Raw genomic sequence first — 16042 nt, forward strand, 5'->3', positions numbered from 1 at the left:
AAAAAAAAAAAAAAAATGAATGAAAACATACTGTATTGTGGTAAATTGAGAAATATATCATTATTCTGATGTAAAATAATCCATTTTGTGATTTATCATTTTATTCCGTATCGCCCAACACTACTTAAAAGTATTAAACATTTATAAATCGCTGTCATAATGTCTCTGCTTTGCACAGTTTTTCATTTTCGCTCAGAGCTTCTGGCTACAAGAGGACTCGTGCTCTTCCATGGATCTGTTCTGTTCACTTCAATTCTTTAGTTTATTTCCTGGTTAAAAACCAAACATCAGATTGATGGGATGTTATTTTTAACACATCAACTTCACTTCATCTGATTTTGCTCCACATGCTGGGACAACAAAGCAAATGTCAGCTGGCGAGGGATTCGGGGAACAAACACTGAACGAGGCAGAGGTGGAGTTCGGAGGCTGGTGGTTTAGGTACCAGTTGCTGCTGACATGAGACAAAAGTTTGAAAACCAGGAGCCACACCAAATCCCAGCTGGTCAATGAAGGGCGGCTCATCCTGGCTGTGGATCTGAACCTTGATGCCTGCTTCATAGGAGGTCTCATCTGTAGATACAGCATGGCAGAAAATATAACAAGCCAGCTCTGAGCTATTCCGGGGAAACTTACCTGTTTCTAAACCCTTGAGTTTAAAGGATGGGATTACATGATTTTTAGTGCACAGATATGATCCAGTAACATTGCTGCTTATAGTGTGAAAAAACACAAAATAATATGAACCTAAATAGTAATGTTGCTTTCACACCGAACACGATTTATAAGGGAAATTGGGTACTGAACCCTTGTCCAAAAATGTGTTCATAAACCTGACGCTCCTGACACTTGTGGGAGGAGCTACTGTAAATTTTCAGCCTCATGGTTACATAAAAGCATTGACTGTATATCTGTATTTATCTTTTACAAAGCATGGAAGTCGGTAAGAGTTGCAGTTTATTTATTCTGAAGAGCTCTACAAAAGCGTCGGTAATCGTGAGATCATTCAGTCTCTCAGAACTAGCTTCACCATCTACTGTAGGAGAGGACGGCCGCTTTCAGCGGTACTTCTGAATCTCTGTGACCCAGTTTGACGACTTCCTGTCGTAAAAAGATGTAAAATTAGAGGAACATTCTGTCATTATCTTGATTCAAATTAGAGCTAGGCGATAATTTGATTTAATTGATTAATTCGAATTTGTTGTTTTGGGCGATTATTTTTGGCAAAATCAAGATTTTCTTTTCCCAGCACTCCGTTTTCTTGGGCTTCCGTTGATTAGCCCGGCCTGCCCGTCTCTAACAAAGAGAGCAAGAGGAAAAAAAGCTGGTTTCCCTACAAAAACAGCGCATGTGTCTCGAGAATTAGGGGGAAAAAGTACATCTTCTGTCAGTGTACTATCCTTTAGTAAATCTCTCCTTGTGTTCTCACCATGTTGTAATTTGAGTTTACAGTTAGATGACTCAAAAAACGTGTTCATAACATTTATGAATTAATTTTTTGTATCTAATTTTCCTTAAAAACTCTTTCTCTTCAGCTGGTTCAGAGTATATGTAACTGATACTCCTTTTTTTTCATGGGGATGTTTTTACGCAAGAAAACAACTCATTTTTGATAGAAAATAAAACACTTCATAAACAGTGTGAAGACGCCAAAAGTGGAGGAAAAAGACTGGTTAGAAATCAATACAGGAAAAAAAATCATTTGAAAAAAATAAGTTGTTTTTATCTTACGCTTAAATTATGTTGTGACTTCCTCTCTGTTTGCATTCAAAACAATATCATTTTTAAAATAAAACTTTGTTTTTCTTTGCAAATAATAAATTGGCCAGTAGGTTTTTTTTTTCTTTCATCTACCGAGTACACTTGGCTATTTTTTTGCTAATTGTTTGGCTAACCTATGTTTTTTGCTTGGTTGTTTAATTTGGCATTTAGCTAATATTTTAGCTAGCTATCAGCTTCAGCATTTTCATCTATCAGCATCAGCGTTTTTAGCTATCAATTTCAGCATCTTCAGCTATCAGCACTACCATCTGTAGCGGCCAAATTCAGCTTATAGCATTCCCACTAGCATTATCACAGGTAATGCTATATATTTAGTTCATAATTATGTTAAAAACTTACAATTTTAAAGTTTTAAATATTTAGTCTTAGAGTGTTCAATAAATGTTTATCCTTTTCAGCCCGTGACCTAAGGTTCGTTTGGATTTTGACCCCCTTTGCGATTGAGTTTGATACCCCTGCCTTAGCGAGTCGCCGTGGCAACCGAAACGCATCTGTCCTTTGGCTTTAATTTGGCCGCCTCCGCCATGCAAATCGTGCTCAGTGTGAACGCAGAATAAAATGTCTTTTTCTGTCAGCGATCTGAATGTATTCACATGTGATGGAAACTCTTTGGATTTAAGTCAAACAGTAAAGATATCCATAAATAACTCAAGTTAACCCATTAATACCTGGTGTTTAGAGTCTGTTTTTAAATAAAATAAAAAGATTATAAAGTCAGCAGATGTTTAAAGTTGCTCTGACCTGTCTCTCCCCACACAGGCAGGTACTCATCCTGCTGAATGTCCAGCATGATTTCCAGGCCGTTCCCCGTTCCGCCCTTCAGCGTCGTCAGCAGAGGGTTGCCGTCCAATCCCGAGTTGAAGGTGTAACATTTCCCGTAACGAGTGTAGATCTGCGGGAAAAGACATAAATACCGTCTGAAAATGAAAGTCTTCTTCCCTCAAGCGCAGCAAGCTGTGTCCCAGCACAAGACGTATTAGGTGTCAGCGTGTAATTGTGCAGAAAAGGTAATTATTGCAGAGGTTTTGTGGTTACGAGACACAGGAGCACAAGCTTTGAACAAGCACCTGCCTCTGATTTGGGGAATTAATGAGCACTCCTTTGCTGTAGCAGCAACTATCAATCTTTACATAATTTAATTTCCAATTTTAAAGGAAACATATGACGTTGGCATCTTTAAGTAAAAATATTTGAATAAAGAGTTGTACGATCAGATCAAAATGAAGTTTGTACTGGTGCCAGTGAAGATAAAGCCACACATGGCTGCTGGTGTGTAATAAAACAGGCTGCTGTTCCCCAAATGTCTCACAGATGTTGTTCATCTTATTGGCATAACTCATTTTATGTATTTTTTTATAATCTGCCTGGCAAATATAAATCATAAACTGAATGACCCAAAGCTTATTTCCAGAAAAAATGGTAGAGAAGCTTAAAACGTTAAGCAATGAAGAAAAATGATCAACTGGAGCATATAATACTGACTAGATCAGGGGTCAGAAACCTTAAAAGCCGCAAAGTTCCAATTCACTAATTTAGAACAATAATAATGTTTTTTTTTTGTGTCCGTTAAGCCATTTCTTTAAAAAATGTAGTATTTAAATATTTATAATAATTGAATTACAGCTGACAGTTGCACATTAAAAAGTAATTTCAAAGTAAAATAAGATCCTCCAACTGCAGCAGATTTACTTGAATTAAAATGCAAGAAAGCCAAGTCAAACCCTGTGGTTTCTATTATTATAACTTTGGTAAACTTTTATCTTTTTTTAAATTTTTTACGAAATGACAATAATATAGAATCCAATTGTTTTGAAAATCTATGCATGTAAATCCAATCATACTTTATAAAATTTAAGAATGTTGTTTAGTTTATGTTCATAGACAAAGTTAAAGTGTATTTATATAAATTATAATTCAAATGATTTATTAACTTTGTCACTAAAAAGCAAGATAAATATTCAAAAATCTAAAACACAAGTGACTTAAATATCTAAAATGTATTATCAAAAACTCATTATTTATTGAAAATGTTGGCAATGTTAGCAAAACTAAAGAGCCACTTTGAAGGGATAAAAGGGCCACATGTGGCTCCGGAGCCTCAGGTTACAGATCCCTGGACTACATGGAGCGTTAAGGCCAAATCTTAATACTTACTTCTCCTTACCCCTCCAATTGTAAGAGCATTTGGAGTTTTATTGGTGTCTGAAATTGTTTTTTAAAAGGGTAGGAGTAGGAACTGTGAGTTGTGTATCCCTCCGCCAGAGGAGGATCTTATTTCTTCACATGGGCGTGGCTCTGAAGTTTACATTGAAATGTAAGTTATGATTATTTGCTTTAGCGTGACTTTTTAAACAGATTTAATGTGTTTTTCAAGTGCTAGCAGGCTACGTGCTAATGTGGCTGACCGGCGACTTTTGATGATGTCATCGAGGGTTAGTAGCGTCCAAATATTTTACCTCCAAACGGAGAACTAAATGTAGGGATATGGAGAAGCCAGAGGGAAGAAATTCAGATTCAGCCTAAAAATGCTGCTGAGTATGAATATCAAAACAGAGGTCATCAATCAGAATATGCAAATCCATCAACACCATTGACTGTATATGACAAATGGACAGAGTGAGAGTGACGTCATCCATAAAAAATGAATTTTTTGTGGCTCCAACGAAAGTAAGTAATTTCAGCTGCCATTTTTTCCATAACATGGATGCCGCCATGTTGAAGCCAGATATCTTCGATAAGCAGTGATTGGTCCGAAACATTTCAAACATTTGATATAGCTGAACCACATTGATGCATCTGATTGGCCAGTTTATAACTTGGAAAAACGTACAAAAAATATTGTGGAAAAAAAATAAAGATTAGCAAGAAAATGTTAAAAGCGGGTTGCACAGCAATAATGGTTGTTCTGAAAAATATAGTGACTGACTTCCACTATTTCTCTATTTAAGTCTATGGGATTTTGGAGTCACTAGGACCAGTTCTCATACATAGTCATTGATCAAGACTTCCACAGGGATCCACGAGGCGAGAAAAAGAAAAATATTAAACCAAGAAAAACAAAAAGCAGACATTTGAAATGTGGTCATCAAGTGCATGCTTCATCTTAAATGGCTTCTTAATGCGGTTACTTTTTCTCAAATTTTAAAAACACATAAAATTAATGACAGACTTGTTACAAAGAAAGTAAAAAGATAAGTTGAAAGCTCAGTTTAAGCTTCTGCTGGCGAAGCCCAGGAAGTGTGTCAAAGCTAATCTCCAGAGATCAGAGTCCAGCGTTCCATGTCCGGGCTCAGACAGCCTCACTGCAGCTCAGACGGATGCTGTTAGGCTCAGCTCCATGTCCGTCACCTGCTGGGGATATAATCAGGTCTCCAAAGAGACTTGAAACCATCTGGGAACTTTTTGTTTGAAGATTTAGACTGAGGTCGCTTTTAAAGAACCACTTCGATGAAAATTGTGTTATTAATGAGTTTTTATGGCATTTTTCTTGTTATGGAAGACAAAATTCAACTAAAAATTACATTTATGAATATTTCTTTATTCTAATTTGTGTGAATCAAAAGCAGACTTATTCTATGGTTTTGAAAAATGCAAAAAAAAATAAAAAATAAAAAGGAAAGGGGGCGGGCTGAGTGGGGGAGGTGTGGTTTGGACCTGTGATTGACAGTGAGGTTAGCTTGAGCTAACGTAGTCACTTCAATATGGAGAGTGGTACCGAGCAAAGTGATGCCAGTACCTCCACAGAACTCTCTGTGGAGGTTGAGGATTTTTCTCCTCCACCTTCTCCCGAGGTCTGAGTGGTAAAATGATGCTAGCATCATAGATAATAAAGGCTAACGTATTAAACAAACAGTCTCGAGTGAAACGTTCGTTGCAAATCCATCACCATTCACTGTTAATTGTACTAGACCGCTGTTCCCTAACTTCCAAGTCCACTGGAAAGTTGTACAAACCAGTAGATTTTCGACAATCGAAGGCAATACAACTACGAGCTAAGCTAAAGCTAACACGATAATGACCGACCGTTATAGAATTAAAGATGGGCGGGGCTTTTTATACTTGTGATGTGAAACTTCTGAAATGACGTGGAGCTAACACTAGTTGACCAATCACAAAATTAAACTGTAATACCTCGTTTCAACCTCTAGGGGGCCAGGACAGAGACTGTTTTTGACTATAATTTCAGGAATTAAACAAGTTTACTTTAAATTGTCTAAAATGCAGAAAGGACCAGCAGAAAGAACTTTTAATGGGGGTCAAAAGCCCCAAAAAAGTGGATTTAGTGTTTGGTGACCCTTTAATATGACAAATTCAAACTTTTTCGCCAAATCCAAATTCTTCCCTTCCCCTTCATTTATCCCTCCAAACGGAGGGGTTTGAAAAAATTGTGTCCAATATGTTGGACGTTACTTTCGTTCGATGACATCATCAATAAACGCCGGTCCGCTAGCATTAGCTCAGAGCTTCCAGCGCTTGAAAATACATAAAAGCAGCGGTTTATAGTATATAGGAAGTTAGCGTCCAACCCTGCCAGTCACGTGAGTCATCTAACGCTGTCTGTGTCTGATGTGGCCTTGGTGAGCAACAAATGGTCTCTTTCTACTCCAATAAAAGAAGAAAATCTAACCTTAACTCCTCTGCGACCATTATTGCATCTTGCATATTGCATTTGAAACACTCTTCCCGAAGAAACCCACGACATACTTGGAGTCAGAAGTGGGATTTGACCACAAAACGGTTAGACACGAGAGTGTTACACCGTCGAAACGTTCTAAATTCAAAGGATTGGATGAAAATTGGAAAGCCGCCTTTGGAAGCTGACACAATCATCGTGTAAAATAGCTGAAGTTTTGAAGATGATTGCGTTTTATGACCTAATTGGAAGTTTAATAATCAAAGGTAAGCAGTTGCAAGTAAAAACCTTGTTTTTTTAACTCCTACCCGTCAACAAACTTTAGCTAAATGATCAAGCAACTTAATTTAATTTAATCTTTAGCATACTAGAACTTTTCAACCGCGATCAACGTAATTCCAGTAGATTCTGAAGCTCGACGAGCCGCTTTTCTCCTTCAGAATCTACTGGAATGACGTTGATCGTGTTGATGGCTGAAAAGTTACAGTAAATCAAAGAACATAACACTGGAGCTCCATGTTAAAGGGTTAAAGTCATGCTTTGAGAATGTCAACCAATCCTCAAAAATGAATATCTGAAACACATCTGCTGGTTCAAATGAAATTTATACGGCTCATTCTCCGGATGCCTGAAGAATGTTTAATTAAAGAAGCTAAAACTTTAATTTAGACTGATCCATGAGGCCTGAATTATTTATGTACTGGTATTTCTTCTGCAGTACTGATATTACCAAGGTTTTATTACAAATCAGGGATTAAGAAAAACAAAACAAAAAAAAAGTTGATAGTAACACGATTCCACGGTTTTCAGTGAGCGATTGTCAGAGAATGTTCCCTTTGATTAAAGTAAAGCAAGAAGACATGAATGCTTCCAGTTCTGAAACATCAACGGCTATAACCAGTCAGAAAGAATGCCTGCTGCTCTGAAGGACTGTCAGATGAATTATTAATACACCTTGTAAACAACCTGCAGATCCACGCCTGCTACGAACCATCCTCCCATTTCTACATACTGTGCTGAAATTTCTGAAGGTGCACGTTTCCCCGCGAAACTTGCACTCCAGCAGCATGTCCTCCAGCTGGTGTCCAAGCCGACTCATCATCTCCGTGGTGTTGACACGGTAGTCTGGGGGCGGGGTGTAGTCGCGGAAGTCCAGCAGACTCAGGAGACCCGGTTTGTGGCTCTCTTTGAGGATGGACAGACTCCTGTTGATCAAAGTGTGGTTGGGATTCATGAGGTCCATCCAGTAGCCGCTGTGGTACAGGTCATCCCTCGTCAGGGTGGAAACTCGGAACACGTTTTTATTGCACAGAGTGACGGCTGGAAAGGACATGTTGTGAGCCCAGACCATGTAGATCTTGGTAACGACTGGGTAGGACATGAGATAGAAGATGCGATTCCAAGACCAAGTACAAAGGAGGCTGATACAAAGGAGGAAGGCTAAGATCCAAACGATCTGCTGCAGTTTGGATTTATACGGAGAGAAAATGAACTTCAGGCCATGGACTTTGGTCCTCCTGATGAACTCCACGGTGGTCTCTTTCAGGGTGTTTGGAAGCGCACTGGACTGGCGTTGGGGAGTGCTCTCCTGGGGGTCATTTGACTTGCTTGGCCCCAGGGCAATCGACTCAGATGAAGGCGCTTTGACCATATTTGCGAGATTCACACTGAAGAGCAGTTTCTTTGTAGCCCAGAATAGATAACAATTTACTCACACAGACTTTCAAAACATGTCCAGGTTTTAAAAATTCCAGGTAAAGCTTCTGGAGTCCATATAAAGTCACAGTTTCACCGGTTAGAAACGCCAAAAATTGGATTCCTTTGTCATCAAAACGGACAATCTCTCCGGGAACAAAAGCATCCACCACACCTGTCATGAGCCTCCCATCGTCACATGAATGGGTGGGATAATTGTAGATGTAAACGACGGCGTCATTCCCAGAGGTGATCACTTGTACAATCCGGAGGGGCTTACCCCTGTTGCTCAGATCTTTCCCTCCTCAGTCTTCTGTCTCCAGCGCCTGACAATAGTTCCAGATGTCGGAGGTCTCTGTCTTCGCCTTCTTCTGCCTCTTTTCTCACAGATTTAGGAGATTGCTTTTTTAGGCTGTTGATTTGCAGCGTGCTGAAAGGGAAAAAAGAAAAAAGAGCTTCTTCTCCCCCCGTGCACGCTCCCTCTCCACAGTCAAATGGAGAATGAGGTGGAGCCAGTGGATGAAATTGTTTTCCTCCGGTGATGAAGTAGACCTCCGATGGAACCGAGAGGCGGAGGGTGCTGGTATTGATCAAAGTAGGAATAACTGTGATAAAGAAATTATACAAGCCTAAAAATAACAGTGGATGTTGAACAGCTTTTATCTATTTTTATAGAACTGTTAAGGAGCTTGTTTAAGATAAAAGATCGTCTTTAAAATATAAAAAAATGACATTTTGTTAAATTTTGACATTTATTGCGAGGTATATCTTAAAATCTATAGACACAGGAATAATAAATGATTTTTTTTAACGCCTGAATATTTCAGACTAAGAACATGTAGGAGATAAACTGACAGGATTTGTGAGTCTGTTTCGCTTTACTGACTGTTAATTGATTATCTGTCAGAATTCATGCTATTTTGTATCCACAAAAAACAACCATTGTGGTATTTTACACAACTTCCACGTCTTATCATGATAAAAATGATGAAAGATTTGCTGTATGTCTGCAAACGTGAGATTGAAGAACTCGTCAGTGCATCGCTGTCCTCCACATGTACGGTATAACCTGATGTTCCCAGAGAGAATCCTGCATTTTTTATTCCATCCTTCAGGTTTTCTTGAAACTGTGTTGGACAGCAGGTCTGCAGTCAAACGCCAGAGGGGAACACACCTTTCTCTCATGTACTACAGGTAGTGCTGCTCTACAGCCAAACCTGTTATTCTGCTGAGTATAATTCACCTAAAGGTAGTATCACAGCATATACCGTAAGTGTCTAAATGTTGGATAAAAATATCTTTTCATGAACAGATTATTTCAAAATGCTTTAGTATTTTTATCATAGGATCTTTTTTGTACTGATCTTAGAGTAACTCCCCACCATCTTTCTTCCCCTGAACTGTTCTCTTGCTTTATTATGGACTAAGTTATGATCTATTTATGTCCTGCAGCAGTTCTGGACTGCAAGAACCATCATTTTTTTGCAATTCATCTTTCTTACTGAGTCTGAGTAAAAATTTCACCTCCACCACATACTCAACAAATCACTAAAAGTTTGCAAGCACCTAGTATCAGGTAAAAATGAATTTAAAGCATAGTGAAAAGACCCCCTGGCCCCTTCCTTCTTCCCAAAAAGACGATGACATCACAGCAGAAGAAACCATCAAAAAAGGGAATGAGGCTGAAATCTCTTATGGGGCTCTGAATGTTTATTTTTTATTTATTTTTTTTTCAAAAACGCACTTAAGATACCAAATTATATGTGTCGGGGTAATCCAAAGGAAATTTTGAAATCACAATGTTATGGCCACAGGCACCACAACATCAACAAGGCTTGGTGACCATTTTATGACAATATGTCAATTTACTGAAGAAAATAAACTGTTCTTCAAGCAGTCTTCACAAAATCTTACTCACATGCCTCAAAGCTCAAGATTTCGATCTACTGCCTCCTAACTCCTCAATTATCATTAGTAGCATTTCTATTGACTATGAAATTGTGCAAATTGGATTTGCAAAAAGCCAAATTCCATGCCCGGGGTTTGGGCCCCTGAGGCACTCACCTTCGACCGCCACCCAAACCACATTGCACCGGCCCCTTCCGAGCTCTCCTGCAGGTGGTGGGGGCCACTGGGGAGTGATCCCCGGCCACCAGGTGCTCACCTCCGAGCCCTAACCCCAGGCCTGGCTCCAGGGTGGTAGTAATCTACGAGCTAGCAGGTCGTCCATGGTCATTCTCCTTTACAAAAGAAAAAAGATCGGTGGTTCTGCCAGAAAAAGAGGAAATAGTATGAAGTCTAAAGCTACCACTGATTTTGAATAGGCGACAAGATTCGCCTAAACGTTAATGATTGAGCGTAAACTCACTCAGATCTTCCTAAAATGTTTTCTATAATTTCTCCTTTATTAGCTGACAATATTAATTTACTTGTGAAAAGTCACATCCTTGTTTTTCCAGTTGTTTGTACAACTGCAGCACATCACCCTTTCCAATATGGCGTCCAGCTTTGCGTATCTAACAAGCTAGCGCAGCGACTCTATTTGCCATGACACTGTTGCCAAGGAAATCCAAAAATGTACGTTTGCCTATTCTTCTAAAAATTACAAACACCTGCACGTCACCCCCAAGCGACCAAATAATGAAATGGTTGCTACGGAGATAAAACCAATGGAGGTGGGTTTTTTAAAGATTTTGTCACGTGCTATTCTGACCAGTGAGGGGGAGTCGAAAGGGGGCGGCAACAGCGGGGGAGGGTATTGCCTGAGGGGTCATACAAGGCCGCTTTTGAATTTAATTTGATTTTTTTTTATTGGAACTCAACATTGTATTGATTAAAAAAGAAATAAATGTAAACAAAATGACTTTTACTTTTCCTTTTTATTCCAGGATGAGACTGCAGCTTCAACCTGCTGGATATTACAGACACTCTTTTGGGTTGAGAGGAACTCAGATCTAAGAGTGTGATGCAACAGTTGCATTTGAAATATGGCATGATGTTAATGCAATTAAACCTCATTCATCCTGACCTGATGCTGCCCAATTTGTATTTTTTTACTCTTTACAACATCTCAAGATGTTTTTGTTTATTAATAATAAAAAATTACTTGTAGAAACAGATTTTGTCTGATTCAGCAACACATTTTTCTAATTATAGAAAATACTTTCTATAATTTGTGTGCTTTTGATCACAGGATGTTTACATTTCTTTCTTTAGCTCTAATGTTGCAAAAGAAAAAATAATCCAAACCCTGAATACAATCCTTTCCGACTTTCGTATGGAAGCTCACTCACACACAGCCTGAGCCGGAGGGGCTGATGTTTAACCCTCACAGAACAAAACCTCACCTGCTGAGGAAATATTTGAGCTTTAAAGACATCCCTTCTTCCACAGAAAAACCCTGAGACACATTTTAAATTACTCTGACATTTGCAATCACAACTTCAGGCTCTTGGAACTCCAACAAACTTGAAAACTCAGCTGTAGATCAATAGGCTAGCAGGAGATTTTTCACTTTCTTCATGACTTTTCTGTTCGTCTACTTCTTGGTTGGACTTCTGATGAAACACAAAGGCTTTGGGGCAAACTGGAGCTGCTGAGGCAACACATTTGGTGACTAGTTTATTATTTAAAGGCTATGAATCGTTAGTACTGTGGATGGAATGATTGCTGCATTATTCTTATTTATTCATTCATTTTTTTAATGACACATTTGAGAAAATAATTTTACTTGGAAATGGACCTAATTTTTACACTTTTATAGTTTGCATTAAATGAATAGAAAAAACAAATTTTAGAATGATTTATCACACCTTATATATTAAAACGGACAAATTATACCTGTTCGAAAATGACTCATGAATTTCAACTAAACTGAATTGGTGTGTACTATCAGGAGTATTGCTAGGTTTTTGTATTACACTGGGGATTTCACGCTGGTTCTATTTTACAGAAAAAGTATTTTCAAAGCTTGAATTGTTTATTGTTCCTCCTTGGAAGAACAGAAGAGGTTTTTCTGCACTGTTGCCAGCCAGGTGGAGAGTAACGGCTCTTTTGTGTCTCGCTTTTCTTTCATTCTCAATAGCAGACACTTCTAGATCTTCTGCACCACTGGGCCCGACTTAAATGATTCCCTGCTGCTTTTATTGTGTTTTATTAAGACTGACACTTAGAGAAAAGTCTGAGATGATTTATAGATTGAGAGGGGATGATATTTATCTCTATAAATGGTTGTCACTTAGACAAAATTGGGAGGATTTGGGGTTCCAACTAGTGCTGTCGAACTATAAAAAAAAATAATCACGATTGATTAGAATGTTTTACTGAGTAAATTTTGTATGAAAAAATGCAGACAAAAAAATATTCCTTCATTTCAATTTTTTTGTTTATCAAGTGTTAACCCAGAAATGTAGCTTGTGATCACAAACATATCAACAGTAAAATAAGCAGACTTTTACGTCTGCAGTAACTTAGATGATAGTCTGGGTTAATACTCAATTCTGATTGGCTGCTGGGTGTGGATGCACACCTAAAAATAGAAGTTCCGCTCACATAGCCCAAATGTTTTATGTAACTGCGCTGGCGTCTTAAAAAGAAGCTTTTCCTTCATCGTCTGGACAAAATAAGCCGTAAAATGTAAACTTTTATTCAAGCTGTCGTGACGATCAGCATTTATATAGCTTTCTTTTGCCGTTGTAGTTGAGGTCAGTGCTGACTCAATGTGTTGTCGAGTTACATATTACAAAGTTCACTTTTTTTTAAAAAGTGATCCAAAAAAAACAAGAATAAAGTTCTGAAAATCAGCTGAATCTTTATGTCTAAGTGACTATAGCATAAATGTGATAACTCCCCACAATATGTGCATTATCAGAAATTAACACACACCGTATCAAGCAAAACTAATTACTTCGCAAAGTGTAATTCATTTGTGATAATAAATATTAATGGGTTATTTTCTTTTTTATTGATCATGTGCATTAATGTGTTAAATATTGATGGGCACTTTATTGACTCCCGGTAAAGAATCCGCTCTTTTGACTCTCGACTCTTTACAAATGATATTTTTCGGGCCTTTATCTTATTATAACTTTGCAAAAATTAATGGTTAGTATAAAAATGCTTTAATGTGTAGTATATTCTGGGGAAGCCTTAGAATTGCCACATTTTTGCATTTATTCCATTACAAACAATTTTAATTTTTTAATTAAAAGTTCTTTTGTTATAACTTTTTATTACTTAAGCTCATTTATTATTTTAAATAATTCAACAGGCCTTGTAACAAGTTTTTCCTTTTTCTGCTCCTCTTCATTTATAAAATTGAATTTTTAAAAAATATTTTCTTGTGTAAATAAATAAAATATAGATCTAATAAATAGATCAATGAAAAAACTAAACTTTTTTTATTTAATGAGTTTAACAGATTGAAGATATGCTGGCTCGTATAAACCCAAAAAGGGAGATTTCAGAATAAAATTTGAGGATTTTTTTTTTTTTTTTTTTTGTCTTGAGGAAAATATGAAAACTATAAAATTAAGGAGACCCGAGCTGGCTGCCTCCCCACGCTACAGCGGCTCCGTGTCTGCCCGGGTGTCCAAGGATACTGAAGATTAGGAACATGGAGGGAATCTCAGGATGAGAACGCTTGGATTGATCCGCCATGTACTCCACCTGCTGATCGAGTCACTGAACACGTCACATGCCCAAGGCTAAGTCTCTGATTGGCTGGTATTTGAGCTGCTTAAATCCTGCATCTGCGTCCAGATCCCGCCACAGGACCCCAAATCGCATTCGGTGTGAACCAGAAGACGAATAAAATAAAGAATGGGCTCCCATCATTCGAGAGTCAACTCTCCCTACCAGGCAGCGATTCTTAAATTTGCTGCTTTCCAGCATAACTCATCACCAGCGTTAACTTTGACGGCCCTGGTTCCAACCATCCCTCCATTCAGAACTTGTACTGGTCCAGCGTTAGAAGTCGCTGGTAAAATCTCCACGGATACGCCAAAGTTGTACGCCACAGAGACAGTTGTGTGAAAGCACAAAAGTGCGAACTTTTAAATCGGCTTCAATGTTATACTTTTTAATTTTTTAATTTACTGTGTCCTTATACTTGAAAGCACAAGTTATGGAAGTCAAACTCCTTGCATGCGCACTCATACTTGGTCAAAAACGCTAATTCTGATGTAAAAAGATGAAATTCTTTGGCAAAACTGATGCAACAAATAGTGTCAAGTAAACCCAATTAGTTTAGCAGAAAACAAGAGCATTTTAACTGATTTTAATTTGCAAGTATTCAATTCAAATAAGACTATTATCAAGGAATTTAAAGTTTAAAACTACTTTTTTACATAAAACATGCAAAATATAAAACAAAAACTATTTTGGATCAATGCAGAAAAAATGTTTTTAGTTTCAGCAAATCTGTTTTAAGTCGTTCGAGCTCAATGGATGACTGTTACTCCAGTTTACTTATGGGTCTTACATTATAATAAATCACTTTATTAAACTTTAGTCTGCAGCATTACAGCAGCCTCTGCAGCTAAACAGTAAAATGAGCACTTCTTTATTTCCTGCTGTTTATTTGTGTCAAACTGTTTCTGAATCAAATTCAATTATCTGCTCCCAGTTTGCTGCAACAAAGATGAAGGCTTAAGCTGAAGCAAAATATGACCATTTTTTGTTATTATTCGTTTCCTATGAAACGACCATTAGTTCCCACTGAGAACGAGTTCCTGCTGATAATAGATTCCCGCCGTAACAAATAGAAACACATTTCATCTTCGCCTCAGTCTTCAAACATGTAATTAGAGGGTGATGATGCAATAAAAATGTCCAGAACAGTTTTAAAGGATCTGCTAATTGCTTTCTGATGGAAGAATACAAATTTTAACGCCTTTTTGTTTCAGATTTTTTACAGTTTTTGCCCAATTTAAAAAGAGTCTGTAACATCTACGGTTGTCAGGAACGACGCCAACCATCCCGTTTCATGTTGGAGCTGAGCTCAACCCAGACGTCTCATTAGAAGGAGGCAGGAGGGCTGACTGAGTCAAGGAGAGCACGCTTTTTTAAGGGCCACGGGCTGCAAGGAGATAGAAAACCTGGCAGAAGGTACCAGAGATCACAGGTGCAGAGAGAAGACAAAGGAAAAAAAGTGTAGAATTTAACTAACAATGTTCATTTTCAGCAAACTGATGAGCTCATTCATGAATTGTAGAGAGAATAAATATAAACATTGATATTTTCAGAAGAAAGGAGGAATATTTGAATGTCAGTGATACAGAATTGATGAAAAAATAAAATGAAACCACAACTGTTTTGGATTTCTCAAAAGTGACAATTTGAACTTTTTGAGGCTGACTTGTTTTTACTGTCCAGTTTCATTGAACCTAAGAGGTAGTTTCTCTGTATCTCTTTTTAAATGTTAAATACCATAGAACACCCCATAACTTAACATGTAAAATTCACATTCAATAAATGGTACTTTCTGTGTACTTGCTCTGCTCTTATTCATAGTAGGTACCATGAAAAACACAATAAAGTACCACATAGATACTAAGAAATCACCCATCTCCTTACATATGAAACACTCATAAACTTGCTGAGTAAGTAGGAAGTAAATTCAGGGTAATTTTTCATAGTACTTAAAAGGTAGTTTCTGTTTATGTACTACCTTGTTACACGTGGTTAATACTATGAAACGTTCTTACATGTAGTACATACTATGTAAAAACCCATTGTGTACATCATAAATACCCAGTGTGTATGATATAAATACTCAGTATGCATAGTATAAATACCCAGAAGGCACTATGACAGAACCCAGTATGTACAGTATAAATACCCAATAGGTACTATGCAAAAACTCAGACGGTATAAATACCCAGAATGTATAATAAAAAAACTCAGTAAGTGCTATGTAAAAACCCTGTGTGA

General features: G+C 37.7%; 1 protein-coding gene across 7 annotated transcripts in view; it reads right to left on the reverse strand.

Annotated features, from left to right (window-relative positions):
• The window catches only part of asic1c (acid-sensing (proton-gated) ion channel 1c), a 147544-nt gene that overhangs the window by 28501 nt on the left and 103001 nt on the right, over positions 1–16042 (reverse strand). For 2 of the 7 annotated variants that reach the window (XR_002919459.2, XM_024273903.2), the window contains exons 1-3: positions 7428–8595; positions 2524–2674; positions 446–573 (exon numbers count right to left, since the gene is read on the reverse strand). Coding sequence is in view for 6 of the 7 variants with exons in the window: in XM_024273903.2 (XP_024129671.1) it covers positions 446–573; positions 2524–2674; positions 7428–8066 (918 nt within the window). In the remaining variant the exon portion in view is untranslated. Of the gene's footprint in view, positions 1–445; positions 574–2523; positions 2675–7427; positions 8598–16042 lie in introns of those variants that run through there. The other 5 variants (XM_024273906.2, XM_024273908.2, XM_024273905.2 and 2 more) reach the window with 4 other exon arrangements.

The sequence above is a fragment of the Oryzias melastigma genome, linkage group LG17, assembly GCF_002922805.2.
Source record: "Oryzias melastigma strain HK-1 linkage group LG17, ASM292280v2, whole genome shotgun sequence".
Lineage (NCBI taxonomy): Eukaryota > Metazoa > Chordata > Actinopteri > Beloniformes > Adrianichthyidae > Oryzias > Oryzias melastigma.